This window comes from Pipistrellus hanaki (genome assembly GCF_964339955.1).
Source record: "Pipistrellus hanaki genome assembly, chromosome: 12".
Taxonomy (NCBI): Eukaryota; Metazoa; Chordata; class Mammalia; order Chiroptera; family Vespertilionidae; genus Pipistrellus; species Pipistrellus hanaki.
In genome coordinates this window covers 8995721-9020494 of record NC_140514.1, presented here as the reverse complement: position 1 = coordinate 9020494, position 24774 = coordinate 8995721, and the positions used below count along the sequence as shown (strand labels likewise).

Sequence of the window (24774 nt, the reverse complement as noted above, 5' to 3'; positions counted from 1 at the left end):
AACCTAATAATGGAGAAATGTGAAATCTGCTAAAGGCAAAAATAAAAAAGAATGCCTGAACAAATCAATAATTTTAGAAGCTTTAGAGGAAGTACTGCATAGAAGACCTTGGCCAAGGGAGAGGCCAGAGCTAAAAACTTAGGAAGGCCCCTACTTGCAGTCATCCAGATATGAGGTGATGAGAATCTGGACCAGGGTAACAATAGCATTAGGAATTTAATGATTATTACTTGATTTAAGACATTTTACAGAGTTTACAAAATCAAATATATAGCTGAGAGAGAAAGAACCAAAGAATGAAATTGTCAGTGAAAGATGATCTAGGTTTCAAGAAAAGATAAGAGGAGCTGGGTATGAGATCAACTTGGTTTGGGAGATGAATTTTAGAAAGGATGATTGAGTTTCAAGCGGTAGGTCATCCAGTAAAGACATTAGTAAGAAATCCTACAAATAGAATTATAATGTGGAAAAGCTAAAGACTAGCTAGACCTGTAATTTTATGAGGTATCTAAAAAAAGGATTCAACTGGAGGGGAAGGACTTAAAGAGTAGCTATTGGAAAAAACACACACAGTATATATAATCTGGTAAATAATTGAATGGAGGACTGAAAGCAAGAGTACAAGAAACTGAGAAATGACTAACTCAAAAAGAGAAAGAGAACAAAGGAAAAAAGAGAGAAAGATGAGATTAGTAAAACTGAAGGTAGCCCTAGCTGGTTTGGCTCAGTGGATGGAGTGTCAGCCTGCCGGACTGAAAGGTTACAGGTTCATCCCAGTCAAGGGCACATGCCTGGGTTGTGGACTCACCATTAGAGAGTGTGCAGGAGGAAGCTGATCAATGATTCTCTCTCATCAGTGATGTTTCTATCTCTTTCTACCCTCCCCCTTCCTCTCTGAAATCAATAAAAATATATTTTTTAAAAACTGAAGGTAGTAAATGTGGTTTGCACAGAGAAATAAAAGAGAATAAGGGACAGGATGACAGTACCAATAGATAACAGCTGAAAAAGGAGTTTCTTTTGTTGCTACTTAGTAATATGTGGTTGATATTTTGTTATTATTGTTCTAATCACAAACTGGATTTTTTTATTTGTCACCATTAAATGTTTGAACTTTAAACAGGCTCTTGAACTAGGGACTCATATCCATCAGCTTATCCACCTTTAGTCCCCGTCTCATCGCCAGTAGCTTTGCCAGAACTGCTAACTTCACCATGAAGCTCCATGAGTTTTCCTGATTCAAACTGAGTTTCTTCAGCATTTTTATTTTTCTAACGAAGCAGATAAATAGATTGACAAACATATTCTGTGTCTTTTCCAATGCTATATGGAATCAGTTTACTGACCATTTCTTTCAAGTCATTTGTCTGCACCTCTTGGGTCATGGCTTCCATCACCTTCTCCAGATTTGGAGAACGGACCTGTTGATGCTGAGCATAGAAGTCTTCCAAATCTGATTGTTGCATATTTCAGTAAAACCAACACAGGATCAATGAAGCAAATAACCATTGGTGGTCTTGACATCAACTTGAGTTTCAACCATGACCTGCCATTTTTGACCATGGCATGGTCCATGCCATTGGAAATTAGTCGGGTAGTTTTTGCCCTAAACATCCTCTGTAATTAGCTTGAATTTTCTATAAATGCACCTTGATCATTATACAGATCAGCTGGGCTCACTTCAAAAACAGGACCCGTGAAACCATTAGATGCGATTTTGGTTGCTTGAATTCTCGTGATTAGTGTTTTTCCAATATTTCCTATGTTGAACACAGCTGGTGCTTTCACATCATACCAATCTTTCTCAAAAAATGATCAACCACTTTCTTCTTGGCTCCCTTTTGCCACCTTTCATAAGCTGCTTGTTCTTGCCCGCCCCCACGGTGTTGCTCAGTGTCAAAAGGAATGGTTGGTTGGTTTTTAAAGGGGGAAAACTAAAATGGCACTGCCAAAGTGCATATTACCATTGGCATAATGGACTCAGCTCCACCTGAAGTTAAGAATCATTGCTTGATTACAAGCTACATGTGAGGTAAAACCACACCTGCCTGTTTTTCACTGTATCTCCAGTGCCTAAGAGAACGCCAGGTACTCAGTAAGCACCTACTGTCACAACCAAAAGCCTTGCAAACATAAACATAACTTAAAAAAAATTCTCAATGATGAAATTTCTATGAGATTTTGGCAACTTTTACATTTCCATATTTTAGTGTTTTTGTGCTTCTCACTTAGTTTGCTATCTATAAGGATCTAAAATGCTAAGCTTTAATTTTTGATGAAAAGAAGCAAGTTTAGTGATAAGGAAATCAGAATTTTCATTTTAAATTCTGAATAACAGAGGCATTTCCATTTTATTATTTAAAGAAGCAGAATTTTAAAAAGCTTTAAAGTCACAATATATTGGTAGTGCATCTATAAACGATCAGAAATACAGAATGTAAAATAATATTTTATTTAAAATAAGATTTGTCTTCATAGAAAAATATTCCATTTTCTTTCTATTTAGAAGTAATAGGAAATGTGTATAAAATTTGAAGATATGGGCTTTAGAAAAGAAAAAAAAAGTTACATATCCCTGCTGATTATAAAGAGTTTTAGGACATAATGCCAAAGATATTTCCTGGCAGTCCATATTTAACACACAAAGGGAAAAGATAACAAACCTACACACACAACTACCAAAACCCAAGCACCATTTGCTGCAACTAACATCAAGCTACAATTATGAAGCCAGGGATCCCTGAAATGAGCTGTCAGAATGACTTGGCAGGGCCAGGCGATGCTCCAACAGAACACAGACAAAAGGTTCTTTCCAATGGAAGCCAGACAGCAGACTAGCTAGAGCAAGAGGATAGACAGACTGTTCTCCATGTAGCAACGTACACTGTACATTTACTACATTTACAACAAACATTTTAAATATCAAAGATGTCTGGGACATAAGACGTGCCCCTAAGGACACAATTTAGCTGGGAGACAGAACATACATATACAGGTGTATATTTAATAGTAACAACATATCCTAATATATGATTCATTCAAGAACCATTTATTAAGTAGCTACAATGTGCCAGTCACTCTGCTGGACTTTAGGAAAATAAAAACGCCCTTAAGTGACTCACAGTCTAGTGAGGAAATAGCCATACTAAGTATGTGATAGGTGGTATAATTGAGATACAGTAGAAGTTCTCACCACACCTCTCTTAACCAACCTTATGGATTAACCAGTATTCTCTAGTCCCTTTATAAAACACGGCTCAAAGCCCAGGACACACTGAATATTCACGCCTAGAGTACAGTATTCTTTATAATTCACACATACACTTGGGTTCCCACTAAAGTGCTGTATAAGAACACTAAAAGTCAACTGGTTTCCTTCCATATCTATTTATGTCAGTAGCACTTATTACTCTGATTAGATAATTCAATTAAACATTACATAAACCAATAAAACATGGGTATGAAGAAAAAAACTAGGTTGAATGCTTTGAAAAGACAATAAAGAAGATGTACTAAAAATATCACTGTCAAATTAAATGTGAGTGAAATAACTGTAAAGATTGGAAAAACGTCATAAAAATCGAGGATTTTGCACTCAGTGTGTTTTACTCAAGGAAGACCAAAACCAGAAATCATAAACAATTGTACTATGTATTTTATTATATATATTAGTGAAGCTATTATTGTTTTATGGTCAATTACTGGGACCATCCTATGCGACTGACTACTTTTTCAAGTTCTTGAAGTATGCTGACCCAGATCCACTGGCTCCTCCTATTCCCTCCTTTTAGCTTTATATGAATCCACATTCCTCGGGAGCAGGTTTGAGTTGTGCCTATAATTTAAGATCCTTTGCTGACTACTTAACCTTCTCATGTAGGAAGTATAAACAAAAAACTGAGAACAAGTCTGGGCTGTAATTTTCCACCAGGTGAAGTTGGTATCGCCCTTGTGGAATCAGACGTCGTGTTTATTTCTACTAACTAGATATGCTGGTACTGGATCCAATTTCTGTCTCATGTAAATGAGTGCTGATGGAACCTGTGTGTAGAGTAAGGAAACACTCCCCCGGCCCTTTCCTTGGATCTCTATAGCGCAGTAATGCCCGGAACCTATTTGCCACACCCAAAATACCTATTCAACCCAACCTTATGCAATGCTTCCCCAAGATCGCCTTAATCCCAGGGCTCCAACTCCCTTATTCTCCTCCCCATGTTGTCTCCCTTACAAAATACTCATTTTTCCTTGTGTCATACTGCTTCTAGCCAAGTCTACAATAACTTTTCCTTCTTACATATCAATATTTTCTAATATTCCATCATTCCATTCCATTTTCTAATATTCCACTATTCAGATAAAGTACTTCTACAATAAAGGTTAGCAGCCTTTAATCTGTCCCAAAAAAGTGATTTCCCCCCCTCAAATAGCTTACTGCATTAGAGCAAAGATATGGTTAACATATTATTTTGTTCAAATATAGCATATGTACCAGTATAAGAGATGGGCTAAGAATAACCTAATAACTAAAATACTACACAAATTCATAGATGATCAATAAACAAAAACTATATTACACACACACACACACACACACACACACAGAACTTAATTGACTACTCTCAAACAAGCTGAAAGAGATCCAAATTTGCAGATGTTTTAAAAAAGAAATAGACATTTTATTTCAGTATTCTTTACACAAAAATAAATAAAATTATTAAAATAGTGATATTGTTTAACAACTTTGAGGAACTCAAATTGTTAAAGACTTTCCTGAGCCCCTTAAAGAATTACTCTACTTGAAGAAAATTATTCTACTTGAAAACTTGAAATAAGTAATAAGAACTTACAGCTATGCAAAACATACTTAATCATCTACATGTTATCATTCATTTGGCTACTTCCGATCAGAAGCAGCTTCACAAGACCAATTAAAGCAGATGATGTATGTGATGAACAATGCCCTGGCCAGGGCACTACCACACCTGGGTTCTAAACTAAATCAATGCCAACTCACAAGTGATCAAAGACAAATCATTTTATCTTGGTGGCCCTAAGTACTAAAACAAAGGATAAAATTATCCAACTTCTGAAGTCCCTCAGGAGGTAAAATATTCTTAGTTCAAAGTGGGGGATAGAAAATTGAGGAGGGAGGGAAGGTGAGAGGGAGCTGCTATCCCAGTCAGCCCTAGAATTATACAATTACAACTGCTAGAATGAAGACTACAGTTAATATATATCCTTTATTTTTTTTTTTTTTTTTTTTTTTTTTTTTTTTTTTAAATATATTTTATTGATTTTACACAGAGAGGAATTGAGAGGGACAGAGAGTTAGAAACGTCGATGAGAGAGAAACATCAACCAGCTGCCTCTTGCACACCCCCTACTGGGGATATGCCCGCAACCAAGGTACATGCCCTTGACCGGAATCGAACCCGGGACCTTTCAGTCCGCAGGCCGACGCTCTATCCACTGAGCCAAACCGGTCCCGGCTAATATATATCCTTTAGAAATTAAGGATGTTAGTATGTTCAGTGCAGTTTCTCCCAGTCTCTGCTTCTCCCACCTCTCTGCTCCTCTGTCTCTTCTTTTCTTCTAACCCTTTTCTAACTTCTCTCTGTTGCCTCAGGATTCTCTCCCAAACTCCAAATTTTCCTCTATTATTACTTGTAGGCTTCAACGCTTACAAACTATTACCACCTACTACTACCACCTCTGGCCTGCCCCTGCCTCCCAATACAGTCAGTTTATGTCCTTAAACCATTACTAATACGACAAAGAGAATGTAAATAGCTACTACATGAAGTGGATCACTGAAACCAATTCTTCTAAAATTTGACTTAAATAATACAATCAAATGCATTCTGTCCATAGGATTTTCAACCAACAAGAACAAACAAGTTGCTGGACACCTATTATGGGAAATAAACTTTACATATTTCATCTTTTTTTAAATCTTACAACTACTATGCTTAGTGGGAATATTATCTTCTACAACTTACAAGTAAAAATAAAGCCTAGAAAAATTTTAAATTGAAAGTGATGAAGCTGTATGACACTACTGTTATCATCCTAACAGGAAAGGTGCAAAGGGGAGGCCAGACGTTATAACCATGGTCATCTGGACAGTTCACCAGGAAGCTGCAACTGAACACTCCCAGGCAGTCACAGTCCATTCCCTGCAAATTGCTGGGGGAAAGGGTCCAAGAAAGGGGAAGATGGGTGCATGTGCAGTGAAGTCAGAGTGAGAGGGAAGGTGCTTGCCTGTCAGCCTAGCCTGCGGAACCATGGATTGGCTAGAGGGGTTAGAACCATTGCAAGCACATGAAATCCTGAAGGATTCATTGGTTATGCTCCTATTTAAAAATCCCCAAACAGAGAACTTTCTCTTGTTCCTCTCGCTTCACTCCTGCTTTCTTACACTGCCTGCCATGTGACCCTGGGCCATGAGGACCCCACACACAATTAAGCATAACCTAACCTAGCCAGATGCTGGACTGGACTTAAATATGAAGCAAAGACTGCATAGTGGCTTTCATTCTGGCTCCGTTGACGATGAAATAGTACTTTTTCCATGTCAGGACATCATCAATAAAGCTTTCCACTATACCTCATCCTCCCAGGGGGGCCTCAGGAGATTCTTATTCCCAGGGCAGCCCAAGAAGCTCCCTTTCACCAGGAACAAGTGGGTACATGGAGAACACCCCACTGATAACCCACACTTTCCACAGGCCAATTATGACAATCAATAGATTGTTTTGTCCAAATAGCCACCCAAGCAAGAAATTCCAAATATCCCAGAGGCAATTTTCTTCCTAATGGCCTAGAATTGAAACCAGAATACTAGTAACATTCATAAATCAGAAAATGTACCCAACATCAAGCAGACAGTAGGCTGAAAAAAGGGAAACCAATCCAGATTATTTGGACTTTCAAACACATTTCTAATCAAAGACAGATCAGTAAAAGGGGTTATGTTTGTTTAAATTACTCTTTAATTACCAAGATTTTGAAGAAAAGTTGTAGGTCTGCCTCTACCATTGTAATTTAAAAAAAAAAAAAAGTCAACTTAGGTAGTACATAACGTTTAGTGCTAAATAGGTAAATCCCTTGATAAAGAATTTCTACTAGCAATATTTCTCCCCAGGTAATTACTAGGGCCATTCATATATGTCAGTTTTTGAAAGTAAGAGAAATCTGTTCCCAGCAATGGTGCCTTAAAATAACTCCCCTACTAAAAACAGATTTTAAAATTCTGGATAAAATATTTTTACAATTATCTTAAAAAGAAATGAAATAGTAAGGAATTATTCAGTCAAAAACTAAAAAGAAATTGGGAGCCTAGTCAGCTAAAGGAACAAAAGCCACTGTTACCCTTCGGATGCTGGCCAATCAGAACAAATTTGAACTTTAGTTTGAACAGCCTTATAGAACCCAAAAGGCAAAAATCAAAGATCAGGACCATAATAGGAGATATAATCAACATTTTTCTAAGACCCTAAAGGGCTTATCCAGGGGTCCTCAAACTTTTTAAAGTGGGGGCCAGATCACGGTCCCTCAGAGAGCTGGAGGGCCGGACTATATGAACTACTAATTCCTACTGTAACACCTGGGCTGCGCTCACTGCCCAAAAAACCTGGCGGGCCGGATCAGACTCCTCTGCGGGACGCATGTGGCCCGCGGGCCGGGCCGTAGTTTGAAGACCCCTGGTTATACCCTCAAAGCAAAGGGAAAACAGACAAATTGGCCTGCATATATATTCAAAAAATATTCATCACCTGGGTCAGTGGCCAGCAAACACATTAGTCAACAGAGCCAAATATCAACAATACAACAACTGAAATTTCTTTTGAGAGCCAAATTTTTTAAACTTAAACTATATAGGTAGGTACGTTATTATTAACTTAATTAGAGTACGTGGTATTTTGTGGAAGAGTCACACTCAAGGGGCCAAAGGGCTGCGGTTTGGGGACCACTGATCAATAAATTTGTTTTAAAGTGTTTCAGTCCAGGTAATGTCTCCAGATACCTACCAGAAGCAAATGCAAAAACTTTCTGAAGTAAGCTATCTGAACAAGCTATCTTTCTTTGAGACCTCAGATTAATCTTACACTTTTTCAAGGATAGTGAGCAGCACATATTAACTATGCAAACAAACAAACAAAAAGTCATCAAAGAATCGGCTAAAACAATAGACAACAGAAAGGGGCCTCCAAGACTTCTCACATAGAAGAACAGAGACACCAACTATAAAATAACTATACTTACTATGTTTAAAAAATAAAAGAGAACTCTGAAGACAACTCTGAGAATATTTACAGGGAATAGGAAACTATTAAGAAAAGATAGAGCAGATTTTAAGAGGAACCAAAGTGAACTTCAACAATAATCAAAATCACAGAATAGCTTTAAAAGATCAGATTCAACTGAAAAGAAAATTAATAAACTAGAAAATAAGTCAGAATTATCCAGAATAAAGCATGTAGAAATTTTTAAAAATGCAAAATTCAGCACAGATAAGGCCTGAGGTACATATAATCAGAGACCCAAGGGGAAAGAAAAGAGAACAAGATAGAAGAGAAATTCAAAGAGAAAATGAATGATATTTTACAGAACTAATGAGATGTTAACCCACAGATTCAAGGAGGCTAACAAAGTCCCAAATTTAATAAAATAAGAAAAGAAATCTAAACCCTTACACATCATAACGAAACTACAGAAACACCAAAGTCAAAAGAAAATCATAAATGTAGCTAATAAAATAAGCTAGAAAACAGTAGAACACTCTAAAATCCCCATGTCTGTTGCTTTAAATAAAAAGAAAAGTGAGCCTTGGCCAGTGTGGCTCAGTTTGTTGGAATATTATCCATTACACCAAAAGGTGGTGGGTTAGATTCTCAGTCAGGTCAGGACACATACCCAGGTTGCAGGTCCAATGCCAGGTCTGGGCATAGGCGGGAGACAGCTGATTGATCTCTCTCTCTCTCTCTCTCTCTCTCTCTCTCTCTCTCTCCCCCCTCCCCCTTTCTCCTCTCACCCCCTCTCCCTCTCCCTCTCCCTCTCCCTCTTCCTTTTCCTTTTCCTCTCTCTTCCCCCCCCCCCTCACTTCCTATCTCTGAAGTCAATCAATCAATAATCAAAGTGCCGAAACCGGTTTGGCTCAGTGGATAGAGCATCGGCCTGTGGACTGAAAGGTCCAGGGTTCGATTCCGGTCAAGGGCATGTACCTTGGTTGCGGGTACATCCCCAGTAGGGGGTGTGCAGGAGGCAGCTGATCGATGATTCCCTCTCATCGATGTTTCTGACTCTCTATCCCTCACTTCCTCTCTATAAAAATTCAATAAAATATATATTTTTTAAAAATAATCAATCAAAGTGATTAAATAAGCATTAGTGACTGGTTATCTCAATAGGTTAAAGTTTTTTAAAAAAACTGCAAAGCTATATGGAGATTTAAGTGACAGAGAATTCTGTTTTCATTCTTGGTCATTTAATCTCTCTCTGGGCCTCATTTTACTTGTAAAAAAAGGATGTAGCTGATTAATTCCAAAGCTCATTCCAGTTCAAAGATTAACATGATTTTTATCTCTTAGTCTGAGGGAGGTGTACTAGTATACAACCCACCTAATACTAATGCCAGGGGCCCTAATTCCTAATTTCTGATTTAAGTAGCCTGCTACAGAGCTTAGGAAATTAATACATTTAAAAGTTTACCCAAATTATTCTAAGATTACAGCTAAAGTCGAGAAACACTAAAGTAACAAATATTAGGATATGTTTTAAAAAAGACTAAAACCTCTAGAACCTTTCTAAAATATAAGATTTAAAAATTATCAAGGATGCCGAAACTGGTTTGGCTCAGTGGACTGAAAGGTCCCAGGTTCAATTCCGGTCAAGGGCATGTACATTGGTTGCGGGCACATCCCCGGTAGGGGGTGTGCAAGAGGCAACTGGTCGATGTTTCTCTCTCATTGACGTTTCTAGCTCTCTATCTCTCTCCCTTCCTCTCTGTAAAAAATCAATAAAATATATTTTTTTTAAAAATTATCAAGGATGACTAGAATTAAAAAATAAACCTGTTTAAAATTTTACCGTACCACAATGGGGCTCACCAGTTCCAAGTTTAAAGGTCCAAATAAAATAAAGAAATTAGTTTTATGAAGTGGTTAGTAAATATATGCAATTTGTTACCTAAGAAGCCATGCATGATTAAGATAAACACATTCTGAAATGTTTATAGGAAATTCAAGATAGGAGACACATAGTGGGTTACTAAGTAAAGTACACGTGAAGTATATTGCCAATATTGGGGGCGGAGGGGTTTAAGAGGATGGGCCGGCGGACCTGGCCTGGGAAAGAAGTCCTATTATCAAAACGTTGAGGCTGATTCCTATTGAATGTCCCTTAGTGCCACTACCAGACCCAGCATATTAAACTGCGTGGTTCCAGAATGGCACTTACACGCTCCAGCCTTAGAAGAGTTCATAACTGAAGATTTTGCTTTTCTGTGGGAACAAGGAGATGCATGACTTTCACACTGGGCAGTTACTTTGTGTTATGTACCAGGCCTCTGCTAGATACCTTAAAGCATCTCATTTAATTCTCACAAGGCAGCCCTCCCCAGACTGGCTCATGGGACAGAGTGTTGGCATGCGGACCAAAGCGCCCCGTCCATTCAGATCCAGGGCCGTATGTTGGTTGTAGGCTCCTCCCCAAGCCAGGCCCTGGTCAGGAGTGTGCAGGAGGCAACCAACCTACGTGTTTCTCTCACATCAGCATTTCTCTGCCTTTCTCTCCATCTTCCACTCCCCTTTGTCTCCAATCTCTATCACATCTTGCTGATTGTACCTTCAAAAATATTTTCAAAATCCATTATATTTTTTGAACATGTTTCAAAATATATAATCCAGATCTCATTACTCCACTTTCGTTCATCTGTAGCCTGGATTATTCAAAGAGCCTCCTAACTAGACTCTGGTTTTTCTATCCTCATCTCCCCTCCAGGCCATTCTGAATCCTTGGCAAAGGGTTCTGGTTAAAGACACCGTCACTCTTTTGTTCAATACATTCCAACAGTTCCCCACCTTGTTGAGGTAAAATCCAAAGTCCTTACCAAGGGCAAGACTCAGTACTACTGACATTTCTTCTCGTCTCCTCCTGTATCCACCCACACCTGCCTCATTATTCCTCAAACATCCCAACTGTGTCCTTGCCCCTCCTGCTCCTTGGATTTCACCCTTTCAGGCCTCTGTCCAAATGGCTCCTTATCAGGACAGCCTCTCTTCCCCATTCCACCCTCCAAGCACTCCACATCCCACTGCACACTTCCTCACAGCTCTCATTACCACCTAATGTTCTCAGGGTGCCTTTCTTTAATACTCGGTCTTCCCGCACAATTTAAGCTTCATGTGAGTAGGATCTGTTTTCATCGTTGTTGTTTCTCCAGTGCCTAGAACAGGACCTGGCAGGAAGTAGGCACTTGAAAAACATCTACTGAGTGAAAATATGAATCATCAATGCCAAAATTTGAATTCATAAACACTCTAGTATCAGCAACCACGGAACTAGCGATAGCTTGACTTTTCTCAGTCCTGGCATTTCCAGGTTAGCAGAACAGCCTCCTAACTACACACACACAATGAAGGCAATAACTTTTATTTTTCATTTACATTTGTCTTCCCATAAGTCAGTAATTTTCGAAACTGAGCCTTAGGTTCTCATTACCTCATAAAGTTCTTTTTTTCCTGCTATTCACTCCGCTCACTGCTAGGCTCTTCTGAGCTACCCTAAGAAAATGTAAATCCCTCAAGTGATAAACACTGATTTTTCTGCATTCTGATGGTTCTATCACTCCAACCAGACTGCAAGTTTCTTTGAGGTAATCAATCTGGTTCAATCTGTCTCACCCAGAAAATTCTTTCAAATGTTATGTATCCCATTTTCAATTCCTTTCACAAATATTAAAGCTCAGTAATAATTTTGGCCATTCTTTTCCACGAATTACCTATTCTCATCTACATGGTGTGGTGAGGGGCATTACCAAAGTAAAAGAGAATCATACATTAACATGGGCAAGGGGGGCACAATGACAATACGCTCTTGGTACAATGTGGTTAGTTCCTCACTCTGCAGATCTGAGGGAGGGAGGGAGGAAGTGACGAAGGCAGGCCAGGTAGAGGTGGGAGCTCGGATTGCTTTTCACAATTCCGCCCTGGCAATTTAAAAGAGCAGGACTAACAGGTTCCTGAAGTTCACCTTAAAGGTATTTTGTTGACTGGTGTTAAGGACTTGAGAAAAGATTTAAAAATTAAAAGGAAGACATCAAGTAATCCAAATTTCATCATCATTCAATTCTTACTTCCTACTGTTTTTCTAGGAAAATTCCAATGGCAACAGAAAAATGAAGGGATACATTCAAATTTAATGATGTTGATGTAAAGAAATGATTTGGCAAATGGGGGGAATGGGAAACATCTGTAATACTTTTTTTTTAATATATTTTATTGATTTTTTACAGAGAGGAAGAGAGAGGGATAGAGAGCTAAGGTAGAAACATCAATGAGAGAAACATCGACCAGCTGCCTCCTGCACACCCCCTACTGGGAATGTGCCGGCAACCAATGTACATGCCCTTGACCGGAATGGAACTTGGGACCTTTCAGTCCGCAGACCCACGCTCTATCCATTGAGCCAAACCGGTTTCAGCCATCTCTAATACTTTCAATAATAAAAAATAAATGACTTAAAAATTATTTTTTCAATAATGCTAATAAAGGGGCCAAAGACCACAGGTTCCTGCAAACTCTATCCCCAAAAAATACAAAATACTTGTATGCTCTGTTTGGAAAATACAATTTTTTTTTAAGTTTCTCTGTGGATGCTTAATTTGAGAACAAACCAAAAGGCACTGTAAAAAATGCAGTGTCCTTAATAAAATGAGCGCCAATGGGAAATCTACCTTAAGTTTAACATTTGCCATTAACAACCCAGGAAGTTGTGTTTGTGGGTATAAAACTGAAGAGTGGCTACAGTTACAGGTAAAATTAAAAAGCACAGGGGGTGAAGTGGGTTGAAAATTCCCAAAGTTCCACAAGCAGTAAGAATTGTTTTCTTGTCTTTTACCCGATCAGTGTGACATTCCCTACCCTGGAAAGAAATTAAAATTTAAGCGGCCCCATGTAAACATCCATCTCCACAACAGCACGACGTTAACGTTAAAGCCTGCCTTCAACACTTCCTTGAAGTCTGAAACCCATAAGCTCATTTATGGGATTCACTGCTAATAAAGGTGAATGACCAGTAAATTTGAGTGAAGCATCTAAGTCTGCTGTTTACTATACAGACAAGGTCAGATTCGTGATAAGAAAACTTACAAATATTCAAAGGCCAGATACGAAAGCAGCATACCAGTCGGAATAAAAAAGCCACCAAAGAACGGAAACATAAAAGAACCAGAAGGAATCCTAGAAACTCTGGGTCACTTCCTCCCTTCACTCAACTCCTCTGGGAGGCCTTCCCTGACCGCTCCCCCTACCACAGCGGCCCCATCCCTCTCTCCCTGCTCCCGGGTTATCCTCCCCATGGCAGCTGCTACTGTGGGTCAATGTCACAGAGGCCCTTCCTCACCGCCTCCCGCCTAAAATGTAAGCTCCCTGCGGGCAGAGGCCCTGCCAGTTTCGTTAACCCCAGAGGCACACAGCTGGCACTCAATAAATGGGCCGGATAAATAAGTGATGAGCCGGGAGTTCAGAGAGGTTAAAGGGTTTCCTAGGGTCACAGAGCTAGCGGCAAGCCCAGCCCATGCTGTAACCGGCTACTCGCTCCTTTCATTCCGCTTGCACGACGCCAAAGCAGCCTGTTCCTGCACAGACCCTATGAAACAGACTTTTTTCTTTTTCTTTTTTAAATATCCAAAAAAATACATGCTACAAAAAAAAAAAAAAAAAAAAAAAGTGACACACTGGGTAGCATTTTACCGTCAAGTGTCTCACCAACCAAAACTCTACTCAAATGTCATAAACACACAGGGCCGGCCAGTAAAGCGCCGTTCTTTACGTTCCTTGTGAAATTGGGTGTCTGGCTTGCAAGTTTTTAAGAGCCACTTACGGACTCCGAATGGCCTGCAAAGTATCAGCCTCCCTTTCATGCTTCTGAGAGGCCACACACTGCTCCTCCCTGGATATACACACTCTTATTTGGCAGATCCTGCAGGAAACGTAACCCACCTTTTCAGTCCTTTTTTAAAACCAAAAGTCACATCTCCCCGGACACTGGCCATCACATGAACCCTGGGGAAAGTTTTAGATTCTGGGGACAGGAAACCATCTCTGAACTACACACCCTCTGACTGCGATCCTCCCCCTCCAGGTCCGCCTTCCTTTAAAATCCAGGCATCTGAAATACCTAAAAGAGACGCGGGAGGGGGTGAGGGAGTGTGCAGGAGAGAAGGAGAAGCATTTACATATGGAAAGACAGAGCTGGGTACTCCTAGTAACACTTTCTCCCTCCTCCCCCCCATCAGCTTCTCTCCAAAGTCAAGGCCTCGCAGAGGGAACTTGTGCGGTCGGTCTTGCCCGCTCCCCTTCACCTCCCAGAGAGAAACCTACAGACCTAGGACAGAGGATGGACCGTTTGCTCGACGTCTTCAAAGCCACTGCCAGCCCCATTTTAGGAGACCGAAAGGGGAGCCCTAAAAACGGGCGATGGCCAGGGAGTTGGAATGAAGCGGAGTTGAGAGAAGGAAGGAGCGAGCGCAGGGCAGCGGGCGGGTAAACAACGCACCGGGGCGGCGGGGGAACCCGGGTCACGGAAGTGGGGTCAGCCAAAGGCGAAGGGGAAGGGGGAGGAAGGGGGCCGCTCTGGTGGGAGGGTGGGAGCGAAGGAGAGGGGACCCAGAGGGCAGAGGAGGGAGGGGAGGAGGGAGGGAGAGGAGGGGGAGGGGGAGGGGGAAGGGTCCGGGGCGGGGCGACGGGGAGCCGAGAGGCGGGATGAAGAGGGCCAGGCCGGGAGGGTCTTTACCTGCAGCTCCGCCCGCTCCACCTCCCACTGGGCTCTCTCCACCTCGAAGCGGGCCCACTCGTGCTGCAGGAAGTGCAGGATCCCCGGCAGGCTGTACTGGGCTCGGGCCGCCCCCGCCGCGGCCGCCCCGTCGCCGGCCGCCTCGGCCAGAGGCCCGAGACCCTTGGCCCCGCCGCCGCCGGCGCCCGGGTGGTTGTTGCCGAAGAAGACGCCGGGACCCGCCTGCTCGTCCATGGCAGCCGCAGGAGCCCAGCGCGGAGCTGCCCAGCGCCCAGCAGCGGAGGCAACGGCGGCGGCGGCGGCGGCAGCAGCGCCTCCTCCTCCCTCCGCCGCTCCCCGCCCACACCCCAGTCAGCAGGGAGCAGCCGCCTCGGCGCGGGGGCCGGCCGAGCCGGGACGGGCCGGGAAATGGGTCAACGGCGGCGCGCGGGGGGCGCGCGGCACGCTGGGAAATGTAGTGCGGCGGCGGGGGCGTGGCTCGGCGGCGGAGGCGGCCTGTAGGGCTGCGGCGTGCGTGCGTGCGTGCGTGCGTGCGCGGGGCCCCGCCCCTTTCCTGCGCGGCCCCGCCCCCTTCCGGCCGGGGGCGGCGGTAGGGCAGCTCCCCTCGGGGCGCGCGGGTTTCCTGTGGGCGGGGCGGGCGCCGCCGGGCGGCGCTGCGGGTACCCTCGCACGCGGAAGTTCGCGGCGGCGCTCCCTGTTGCACACCCACAAGCGCACACGGAAGTTATCAGGCCCAACTACCCGCCCGAGCGGCACTTCTTTCGGGGCTTCCTGGTAGTTCCGCTAAGAAACGAGCTCTAAGCGAGCTTCCTCGACTTCGGTGTTGCTCTGACCTAGATGACACTCCTGCCATCTGCCCATCGCTGTCGCTTCTCCCTTTCTCTCTCTCTTTTTCAGGCCTGTTGCGGGGTCTGTTTTCACTTAAAAGGAGCTCTGGCCCTGACCCGTGTGGCTCAGTGGGTAGAGCGTCGGCCTGCGGACTGGAAGGTCTCGAGTTCGATTCCGGTCAAGGGCATGTACCTTGGCTGCGGGCACACATTCCCAGTAGGGGGTGTGCAAGAGGCAGCTGATCGATGACTCTCATCAATGTTTCTAGCTCTCTATCCCTCTCCCCTCCTCTCGGTAAGGAATCAATAAAATATATGGGGGGGGAGCTCTGATCGATCCCCTCTCCTATGTTGCTTTGTTGACACCTCATCTGAAAAAAGGTGCTCCGCTGAAGTCGCCTTCCCTTTGTGGTTAATCTTACAGTCAGATCTCTAAAACGTTTCAGATATCCGAGGCCCTGATATTCCGGTCTCCTTTTCCCCGCCTTATTCCCCCCCGCGCAGTTTTTATCCGATTCCACCACTGTTTGGTTGTCACAGTTATATCTGTGGCTGGGGATAGAAAGATAAGTGACACTTCCTGCCATCAAAGGGAAGTTGGCAAGTAAATAACCCGTCTCCCGGTGCGTTAAAGCGACACGACCTGAGAAAAAACAAAGCCCCTTTCTGCTCCCTAGACCTGTCTCAGGTTCCCGGGCACCTCTCCCGAGGGGACACCCGAGTTCCTTCGGCTGTTTCTGTGCAAGTGTCACCCTTCTCCGAAGTCCCTGAAATTGTCCCTGTAAGCTCAGGCTACCACAATAATGAAAGGAACACGTTTGGAAAAAGTATATAACATCATGCTGGGTGAAACAAGCCAGTCAATGAAAGAAACCCCACATGACCTCATTTATGGATAATAAACGGATGAACCAAAAGATAGATATAGAGACAGTAAAGCAACAAGCAGACTGTCAAATGACAGCGGGGAGAAGAGGGGAGATCTGGGGGAGATAATAGATCAACCGAAGGACTCTAAGTACAACCAATGGGCACAAAACTCTGGGGAGGGAGGGCATGTATGGGAGTGGAGGGGACAATGTTAAGATGTGTACACAGATAATAATTTAATAAAAATTTTTAAGAAGTATATAACAAGTGCAAATGAAATTAAGCACTTATTTAGTCTTCACAACAAGTTATTTGCAGTTCTTCTGATGTGTGGGGTGGACTTCTGAGATACCAGATCCGATGGCCATGAAAAGAAGATGTAAAGATATAGGCTGATGAGTGACATGTCAAGGAAGGACATCCTGTCCCTCTCCCCTTTCGCTTCCCTTCCCATGGCTGCTTGTGGAAAGGGCAGGAAACACATTGTGTCTGCAAATAAAAATGGCAAGCCCTGCTCTCCTCCGGTATTGAATGTTTCTGTTTCATTGAGTCATTCTTTATGATAATAAAAGGGTGGTGCATGGCCAAATCCCCTGTGTCATAATTATTTTGGCTGCAAGTGTCCTTTGAGATACTGCCCAAGCCTCTCATTTTACAGCTCAAGAAACTGAAGTTCAAAGAAGTTTGAGACTGGTCTACAATGAGGTTTTTATTCAGTGGCACAGGCAAAACTGGAAACCAGTATTCCTGACTGCTCTTTCCCTGGCCTTTTCACTAACGTTGCCTCTTCTCTTATCAGACCTACATCAGTTCCAAGGGGCCAATAGTGCAACAATGGCATCTTTTTTTATTTGAAGGATTTAGGTTATCTTAGGGATCTTTTTAATGTATTTTTATTGATTTTTTTACAGAGAGGGATAGAGAGTTAGAAATATTGATGAGAGAGAGGCATCAATCAGCTGCCTCTTGCACACACCCTACTGGGGATGTGCCTGCAACCAAAGTACATGCCCTTGACCAGCATCAAACCCAGGGACCCTCAGTCCACAGGCCAACGCTCTATCCACTGAGCCGCACCGGTTAAGCACCTCTGTCCCCTGTCCCAGCTCTGCCCTACCCTTCTTTCTTGGGATTGGAATCTGTGGCTCCTGATTAACCAGAGGTGTTAGGGCTATTTTAGAGATTTTTAACATTAAAAGCTATTTTTCTCTAATAAAAGACATCCAACAATTCATTTAAATAAATTCATAACACACTATTAAATATAATTAAACTAAATGGTAGCTTTTGAGGAACCCATAAATCATTTATCTAGATTCACAAAGGAAAAAAGGAAAAAATCAGAAATGAAAGAAGAGATATTACCACATAAATTCAAAAGGTCATAAGAAACTATGAACAATTGTAGGTCAAATTGAACAGCCTAGAAGAAATGGATAAATTTATAGAATCATGCAACCTACCAAGACTGAATCATGAAGAAATAGAGAATCTGAGCAGAGTACCATAAGGAGATTGAATTAGTAATCAGAAACCTCTCAAACAAAGAAAAGGCTAGGACCAGATGGCTTTGCTGGTGAATTTGAACAAACATTCAACAAAAAATTAATAATCCTCAAACTCTTGCAAAACATAGAAAAGGAGGAAACGCTTCCAAACTCATTTTAAGAGGTCAGCATCACCCTGACAACACTAGAGAAGGACACCACAGGAAAAGAGCATGAGAGGCCAATATCCCTGACGAAAATAGATGCAAAAACCCTCAACAAAATATTAACAAGTAAAATTAAACAATACATTAAAAAGATTAAACACTGAGCAAGTGGGTTTTATTCATGGAGGCAAGGCAGTTCTACATCCACAAATCAACCAATGTGATATACCACATTAAGAATACTATATAATAAAAGCCTAATATGCAAAATGACCAAACAGCAGAATGGGGGGTGAGGGGAGAGGGGTAGGGCCAGCCAAGGCAGGTGCCAGTGGGCAGAGGGAGGGGATGGCAATCGGGGCAGTGGCAGAGGGGCAATGGGGGTTGGAGCTTGCCACTTGCCAGCCCCATCCCCTGATTGGTCCGCCAGTCACTCTCCACAAAGGGAGGCCAGACTGCGGGTTAGGCCCACTCCTGGTGGGCCTAAGCTGTCAGTCAGACATCCCCCAAGGACTCCCAGACTGCAAGAGGGTACATACCGGGCTGAGGGGATCCCCTGCCCCGCCCACCCCAGTGCATGAATTTTTGTGCACCAGGCCTCTAGTGAAGGATAAAAATCATAATCATCTGTTTGACAAAATTCAATATCCATTTATGATAGCAAAGCAGATATAAAGGGAACAGACCTCAACATAATAAAGAATGTATATGACAAGCCCCAAAATAACATTCTACTGAATGGTGGAGAGCTGAAAGCTTTTTCTCTAAGGTCAGAAACAAGATAAGGGTGCCCATTGTTGCTATATTTGTTCAATGTAGTATTGGAAGTCCTAGCCAGAGCAATTAGGCAAGAAAAAGAAAGAAGAGGCATCCAAATTGGAAAGGAAGAAGTGAAACTCACTATTTACAGACGACATGATAGTATACATATAAAACCCTGAACACTCCATCAAAAAACAGAACTAATAAATTAATTAAGGAATATTACTGGATACAAAATCAATAACAAAAATCTATTACATTTGCCGAAACCGGTTTGGCTCAGTGGATAGAGCGTCGGCCTGCGGACTGAAGGGTCCCAGGTTCAATTCCGGTCAAGGGCATGTACCTTGGTTGCGGGCACATCCCCAGTGGGCTGCTGATCGATGCTTCTCTCTCATCGATGTTTCTAACTCTCTATCCCTCTGTCTTCCTCTCTATAAAAAAATCAAAAATATATTTTTTTAAAAAATCTATTACATTTCTGTACACTAATAATGAACTATCTATAAAAAAGAGAAATTTAGAGAACTATCCCATTTTCAATTGAACCTAAATAAATAAATAAATAAAATACCCAGGGATAAATGTAACCAAGGCGAGACATATACATACTAAAAAATACAAGACATTAAGGAAAGAAATTGAAGAAGACACAAATAAATGGAAAAATATTCTGTTGCTCATGGAATAGAAGAATTAATATTATGAAATTGTCCACACTACCCAAAGCAATCCACGGATTCAGTGCAATCTCTATCAAAACCCCAATGACATTTTTCACAGCAATAAAACAAACAATCCTAACATTTGTGTGGCACCACAAAAGACACTTGAATGTATTTCCTCTTCGTGCTTATCAGTCTGTCACATTTGCTGTATTCAGCATGAACTACACTTTTTAAAGTAAACACTTTACAGCATACACCATACACAGAAAAGCACACAAATGGTAGGCGAACACCTCCCTGAAACATTCAGTGTCACCACCACCCAGATCATGAAGCAGAACATTGCAGGGACCCCCAGTCCTCTCTATGTGTATTCTGACACTACGGCAAAAATGGCTTTTATTTTGAAAAAACATTCTCTTAAAAAATTAATAACTAGAAAGGGCATGACATTTATAACTAGCTAAGCCTAGATTTTATTCCTCATTCCACAGATTTCCAAATCTGGAAATCTTGGACAAGGGGTTTTAACTCTTTCTGCTACAATTCCTCCATTTTTAATATGGGAATGATATTTACCTCATAAAGTCACGGTGAAGATTACAGGAGAGAAGAAGTGTGAATCCCCTAGCACAGTGCCTGACATACAGTATATACTGAATGGTAGCTTTTATTGTGACCGAGTTACTCATATGACTAGCTAAAATAACACATGTAAAATTTAAATACTAGGGGCTCCATAGTTTGTTGTTTGTTTGTTTGTTTGTTTGTTTTCTCATTCCCTATTCAGAACTTTAATTCAGCAGAGCTAAAATAGTCTTTTTAAAAATTAGTGTCTATGCCAACCCATTCAAGCTCAGAACTCAAGGTATTGCTGATTTCCTGATTGTTTCATTTTATAATTACTTAAGCCTGTGACACAAAAATAGTGTTTCTTTTCCAAGCGCAGAGAGCAGCTATCAAAATGTTGATTTATGTATCAGTGTACCCGTTTGAAAGTGAAACATTGTGAAATGCTAATATGTTATTTTGATAATTGGAGTGTTTGCTATTTTTTTAAAAAAAAAACAAAAACAGATTTTATTGATTTTTTTTTTTTTTTACAGAGAGGAAGGGAGAGGGGTAGAGAGCTAGAAACATCGATGAGAGAGAAACATCCACCAGCTGCCTCCTGCACGCCCCCTACTGGGGATGTGCCCCCAACCAAGGTACATGCCCTTGACCGGAATCGAACCCGGGACCCTTCAGTCCACAGGCTTACGCTCTATCTACTGAGCCACACTGGTTAGGACTGTTTGCTATTTTTTATTTTTTTTTTATTTTATTCATATGTGTGTTTTTTCTGGTGGGGACTATAGTTCTACAAAAGGACAAATAATTCATCTGTGTTCTCTCTCTTTGTATTTTCATTAAAATGAGCGGCTATTTAAAAAAGGAAAAGATTCCAGATGACCTGTTATTTGGGGCTCTGACTTTTTAACTGCTCAATGAAAAGGATGCAAAGTGAATTGGATAGCTCTTTTAGAATTCTGCCCAGAAAAAAACAAAGAAAGCAGACAATTTGGTGAGAAGCTAGGATGAATGGGACTTTGGGGAAGAGGAATGTGCAATAGCCCAGTTTATCACCCTCCTCTACTATCTACCCACTTCCTAATTCACCCCTTTCTGCCTGTGCAGCTGCCTGGGGCCAGTCTCTGCTTTTAGGTTCCTCAGCCTCCGAACTTACTCCCTAGATATGAAGTCAAGTAATGACTGGCTTGGGGAAACAGCCAAACACAAATTGGGAAGTGAAGGAATTGTATTTCTGATTTTTTTCTTGGAATTCAAGAATTAAATCCACATTAACAGTCTTGTGAGAGGATGGGAAAATAGCCTCAATCATTTATTATTATTATTATTACTAATATTTCCTTTTGAAACTAGAGTTGCCTAGTTTTAATTTTAGAATTAAATTTTATTTTACTTGATGTTTTTAATAAATTAAAATTTTAATACTCTAGTGGCTAATATTTCAGGATAGCTTTTAAAACATTTTAGATGTTTTTATTGATTTTAGAGAGAGAATAAAGGAAAGGGATAGAGAAATAGAAACATCAGTGAAAGAAAAACATCAATTGGCTGCTTCCTGCATTCCCCTACTGGGGATCGAGCCCGAAACCCAGGCATGTGCCCTGACTGGGAATGGAACCAGTCACCTCTGGGTTGACACTCAACCACTGAGCCACGCTGGCTGCGCAAAAAAATCAGGATAGCTTTAATAAATCTAAATCTCTAACACAGGGGGACATTAAAATGATAGCAGAGCTCTAAAGCTTAGCAACTTCTCTGGGAATATTGATGGTAAGCCATTGAAGATTCTATTTCTTCTGTAAGCCAAGATAAACTGGTTTTGAACACAGTCTTCCTTTCTCCCCGTCAACTCCACTCCTTGCTTCTTAACTTTCTCTTTCAAAATTTCAAGTGAATGAAAACTCTACTCAACAGATTTCTTATTCTTTTTTTTTTTCTTAAAATAACCATGGTTGCTCCCATTTCTGAGGCAGAAACTAAATTTCAAACAATTATGTAGTCGCCACTGCATAAAAATAACTGTGGGGTGGAGAGCGAGGGGAACATTTGTATGAGCTAGCTATTCCTGCCAACTATGCAACAGAGACATTGGTTTCCCTGTGGAACCTTTTCTCAGCAGAAAACACCCAATCTTCTTTTAGGCTTGAACTGCCCAGAATAGCAACCCACAACTCCTGTCTGATAGTCCTTTAACATAAATAAGTCAGTTCTCAAAATAATTCAAATGTGGTACTTTTTTAATAAACGTGGGGGTGGGGGTGGGTATGGGGGTGGTGGTGGTGGTGGTGGTGGTGGTGGTGGGAAGAAGCAGAGTTGGAATCTGAGTTTTGTGCCAGAAAAGCAAGAAAAATGAATCAGGTTAAGGATGCCAGGCACATTTTTGTTTTAATTCTTGAAGGCCTGTGTTTTCTTAACTTTTTTTCTAACAACATTTAACTTCGTTTGCATGTACTACATTTCCCTCCCTCTGCTCCGCGGGCCCTCAATATCCTACTGTTTGTTGTCCAATCCATGTTAATTTTAGCCCATGCCGTTGTTCTCTGTAATGGAAAATTCTACCATAATCCATGTTATCTCCTTTCCCAGATTTCCCCCCAGCTGCAGGACGTGAAGTAACAAGACGGAGTGGTATGAACCAGCTCATAGACACTTTCCCATGAACTCATAATGTGTAACATCATAACCAATGGGTATTCAAAGGTAGGGAGCCAATACATACATTCTCATTTTAGGAAAAATACGATAATTTAAACAATACAGTTTTTAATAGATGGCAATGATCAAATTAGTGATTTTTATGAGAATGTAATCAGATTAAATGGGAAGCAAGAGTATAAATTAGCCAGAAGGTGGAATGGAGTTTTTTTTTTTAAGCAAAATTCCAACACCTTAAGAAGGAAAGTACACCGTGCATCTGGTATCTTGAAAGAAGTCCAATACAGCGAACAATAAAGAACAAGAGGAAAGTAATAACAATTATTATTGTAATAGCCAGTGCTTCCTGGACATTTACTCAATTTAAAAAATGCATTTTAATAATGCATTTGTGCCCACAAGGTAAGTGCTAATATTACCTTCATTTGACATCTAGGGACAGGACAAATGGCTACTGGTCCGAATGAAATCAAATGAGGAGGTGAATGGAGTAGGCAGGGGCCAGGTGATGCAGGGACTTGAGTATCACCTTAGGAATCAGTCTTTACGGTAAGGTACCTTGCCAGAACGAAAGTTCTCAGTGAGGGGTCAGATTTGAATTTATAAAGACCATTTCCATGTCTGTGCAGGGGGTGGGGGGGACATACAGTTATTGTTCACACTTCTGAATTGTTTTCTAAAGGTCAGGCGCTACGTTAAGGTCCTTTGCAAATGTTAACTCATATAATCCACAGCTACTCTGTCAGCGAGGTACTATCCTTGCTCCCATTTTACAGATGCAGAAACAGGCCCAAAAGGACAAGAGACTTGCCCAAAGTTACGCAACTTGGAAGTGACAGAGCCAAATTCCCACCCAGGCAAACTGACCCTACCACCCTCACCGGGCACTTGGTTATACCCCAACCAAATGGGTTGATTTGGATTAGGATGGTAAAAATGGCAATGACAACACATTGGAGGGGTTTGGTCAGACATTTAGGAAACATGGTGATGCAGTAGGATAGTGAAAGAATAAGTTGGAAGGGTCATGGGTGAAACTAGGGATTACATATGGCTACCCAAAAGAATAAAAGAGTTGCACTGTGTACTGGGAGATCATGAGCTTAGAAGGTGTTAGATAAGGAGATGAAGACTTCCAGCGAAAATTAATTGAGTCTGTGGAGCTTCTGAGACAACAAGTGGTGGGTAGTCACATATGTAAGTCTGAAGAGGAGAGACTCTAGGACTCCAGACAACCCTAAAGAAGGAAGGAATCCCAGCTTATTTCTTTCTATCATACCATATTTCATACTATTCCTTCATAGTTATCAGACACACACACACACACACACACACACACACACACACAAAGAAACACACACACACACACACACACACACACACACACACAAACAACAACGAAAGGATGAGATTTAAAGAGAGGATAATCAAAGTTAAAAGTTGGAAAACTTAGTCTGGTTGGTGTGGCTCAATGGTTGAGCATGGACCTATGAACCAGGAGGTCATGGTTCAATTCCCAGTCAGGGCACATGTGCCGGTTTCCAGTAGGGCATGGTACCAAGTAGGGGGCAGGCAGGAGTCAGCCAGTCAATTATTCTCTCTCATCATGGATATTCTCTCTCTCCCTCTTCCTTCCTTTCTGAAATCAATTTTAAAAAAATTTTTTAAGTTGGAAAAATTAAACTCACTTAAATTTTCTTTTTTTTTTTTTTTAATATATTTTATTGATTTTTCACAGAGAGGAAGAGAGAGG

At 41.6% G+C, this 24774-nt stretch overlaps 1 protein-coding gene and 1 pseudogene across 3 annotated transcripts in view; both read right to left on the bottom strand.

The window, feature by feature from the left end:
• The window catches only part of STRN (striatin), an 81685-nt gene extending 66256 nt beyond the window's left edge, over nt 1-15429 (bottom strand). The window contains exon 1 of one of the 2 annotated variants that reach the window (XM_084900600.1): nt 15016-15429. In XM_084900600.1, coding sequence (XP_084756726.1) covers nt 15016-15249 — 234 coding nt within the window. In that variant the 5' untranslated portion in view covers nt 15250-15429. The remainder of the gene's footprint in view (nt 1-15015) is intronic. The other variant, XM_084900601.1, reaches the window with a different exon arrangement.
• On the bottom strand, nt 1116-14663 carry LOC311631102 (small ribosomal subunit protein eS1-like; annotated as a pseudogene). Its single transcript has 2 exons — nt 14608-14663; nt 1116-1934 (listed from the first exon to the last, which is right to left on the bottom strand). The product of its transcript is annotated as a small ribosomal subunit protein eS1-like (transcript).
• Nucleotides 15430-24774: the final 9345 nt, after the last annotated feature.